Source organism: Salvelinus fontinalis, chromosome 1 (genome assembly GCF_029448725.1).
Source record: "Salvelinus fontinalis isolate EN_2023a chromosome 1, ASM2944872v1, whole genome shotgun sequence".
NCBI classification, from domain to species: Eukaryota; Metazoa; Chordata; class Actinopteri; order Salmoniformes; family Salmonidae; genus Salvelinus; species Salvelinus fontinalis.
Window position 1 is genome coordinate 99,247,177 of NC_074665.1, and position 2,958 is coordinate 99,250,134.

The following is a 2,958-nucleotide window of genomic DNA, read 5'->3' on the forward strand; positions in this document are numbered from 1 at the left end:
CATGTTCTCAATACCAGGTCTAAATGTCATGTTCTCAATACCAGGTCTAAATGTCATGTTCTCAATACCAGGTCTAAATGTCATGTTCTCAATACCAGGTCTAAATGTCATGTTCTCAATACCAGGTCTAAATGTCATGTTCTCAATACCAGGTCTAAATGTCATGTTCTCAATACCAGGTCTAAATACCAACATGTTCTCAATACCAGGTCTAAATGTCATGTTCTCAATACCAGGTCTAAATACCAACATGTTCTCAATACCAGGTCTAAATGTCATGTTCTCAATACCAGGTCTAAATGTCATGTTCTCAATACCAGGTCTAAATGTCACAACATTTATTGACAAAACATGTTTTTATTAAATAAAGTCCATACAACAACATGTAATATAAATAAGCTGCAGTAAGATATGAAAAGCTATATAACACAAATCAACAAATGTACATAGACACTTTAAAGGAATGTCAGTGGTCCACCAGATAGTGTCGTTTGTTTCTATAAAACACGAGATATACACAACTCTATGTATAACATATGAATCATTTCATCTAAAAACCCCATTACAATATTTATATATTTACAATTTCATAGCTTTAATATGGAGGTGTGTTTTTAATGGTCACTAGGTGCGGCTGTGACGGCGGAACACAGTGGGCAGGTTATCAACGGGGTAGACCGTAGGGCCGATCTTCATGGTCGGCGGGCCGTTCGATAGAGTCCAGTCACATCGCAGAGTCAGCTCCAACAGGAATATCTTAAGGAGGACCTTGGCGAACTCTTTGCCCACGCACATCCTGGAGCCGCCGCCGAACGGGATGTAGTTGAAGCGCGAGGAGTCCTCGGAGGATCCGTCCATGAAACGCTCCGGGTTGAACTCCTCTTTGTTGGGGAACACGTCGGCCACGTCGTGGGTGTCACAGATACTGTAGATGACGGTCCAGCCTTTGGGGATCTGGTAACCCTGGAAACATAGAATAACACAGCGTTGTTAAGACAACAGGAGTTTCTGACTATCCCGTCAAAAAGATATCAAATTGACAGATTAGTATTGTATTTAAATCCTCTGGTAAAAAGGGGAACGTACATTGAGTTGGAATGTCTTCAGTACCACTCTGAAGCCTCCGGGAACAGGAGGGTTCATCCTCAACGTCTCTTTGATCACACAGCCGGTATACTTTAACTGTTCCAACACCTCCATGTTCACATTCTGACCCAGCAGATCCACACCTCGTTCCTCCTGAGAGAGAGAGAGAGAGAGAGAAAGAAAGCGAGAGAGAGAGAGAAAGCGAGAGAGAGAGAAAGAAAGCGAGAGAGAGAGAAAGAAAGCGAGAGAGAGAGAAAGAAAGCGAGAGACAGAGAGAAAGCGAGAGACAGAGAGAAAGCGAGAGACAGAGAGAAAGCGAGAGACAGAGAGAAAGCGAGAGACAGAGAGAAAGCGAGAGACAGAGAGAAAGCGAGAGACAGAGAGAAAGCGAGAGACAGAGAAAAAGCAAGAGACAGAGAGAGAGAAAGTGAGAATGTATTATTTCACAATCATTCCATAAGCCAATGAGATCTAAAGGACATTATCAATGTGAGAGTAAACGAGTGGATATTGATTGATGTTTTCCAGCTATAAATAAGGGGTTGTTACCTGCTGGTGCAGTTCTTGTCTGAGTTGGTTGACCACGTCAGGGTTGAGTCCCAGGAACATGACCAGCGAGGTGGCTGTACTGGCAGTGGTCTCATGGCCTCCAAATAAAAGCTCTGTGGCTGACTCCTTAATTGCCTTCAGATAGAGAATTTATTTGTTTTACTCACTGAGCAAAGATTCTTATAACACCACAGCTGGTTTAAATGTAAATGTATCATCTATTTATTTATGCATGAAAAATAACTTGATAAATGCACGTTTTTTTATTTATTTTTTACTTAACCTTAATTTAACTAGGCAAGTCAGTTAAGAGCACATTCTTATTCGGTTACTGGCCCCAACGCTCTAACCACCAGGCTACCTGCCGCCCCCAACGCTCTAACCACCAGGCTACCTGCCGCCCCAACGCGCTAACCACCAGGCTACCTGCTATCCCAACGCTCTAACCACCAGGCTACCTGCCGCCCCAACGCTCTAACCACCAGGCTACCTGCCACCCCCAACGCTCTAACCACCAGGCTACCTGCCGCCCCCAACGCTCTAACCACCAGGCTACCTGCCGCCCCCAATGCTCTAACCACCAGGCTACCTGCCATCCCCAACGCTCTAACCACCAGGCTACCTGCCGCCCCCAACGCTCTAACCACCAGGCTACCTGCCGCCCCAACGCTCTAACCACCAGGCTACCTGCCGCCCCAACGCTCTAACCACCAGGCTACCTGCCGCCCCCAACGCTCTAACTACCAGGCTACCTGCCGCCCCCAACGCTCTAACCACCAGGCTACCTGCCGCCCCAACGCTCTAACCACTAGGCTACTTGCCGCCCCAACGTTCTAACCACTAGGCTACCTGCCGCCCCAACGCTCTAACCACCAGGCTACCTGCCGCCCCAACGCTCTAACCACTAGGCTACTTGCCGCCCCAACGTTCTAACCACTAGGCTACCTGCCGCCCCAACGCTCTAACCACCAGGCTACCTGCCGCCCCAACGCTCTAACCACTAGGCTACTTGCCGCCCCAACGCTCTAACCACTAGGCTACTTGCCGCCCCAAAGCTCTAACCACCAGGCTACCTGCCGCCCCCAACGCTCTAACCACTAGGCTACCTGCCGCCCCAACCACCAGGCTACCTGCCGCCCCAACGCTCTAACCACCAGGCTACCTGCCGCCCCAACGCTCTAACCACTAGGCTACTTGCTGCCCCCAACGCTCTAACCACTAGGCTACCTGCCGCCCCCAACGCTCTAACCACCAGGCTACCTGCCACCCAACGCTCTAACCACCAGGCTACCTGCCGCCCCAACGCTCTAACCACTAGACTAC

General features: G+C 48.8%; 1 protein-coding gene across 1 annotated transcript in view; it reads right to left on the reverse strand.

Moving 5' to 3' along the window:
- Positions 1-351: 351 nt before the first annotated feature.
- LOC129865184 (cytochrome P450 26A1-like) overlaps positions 352-2,958 on the reverse strand; it is a 5,147-nt gene continuing 2,540 nt past the window's right edge. Inside the window, exons 5-7 of the mRNA XM_055937722.1 lie at positions 1,636-1,770; positions 1,087-1,239; positions 352-963 (exon numbers count right to left, since the gene is read on the reverse strand). Of these exons, the coding sequence (XP_055793697.1) occupies positions 625-963; positions 1,087-1,239; positions 1,636-1,770 (627 nt within the window). The 3' untranslated portion in view covers positions 352-624. The remainder of the gene's footprint in view (positions 964-1,086; positions 1,240-1,635; positions 1,771-2,958) is intronic.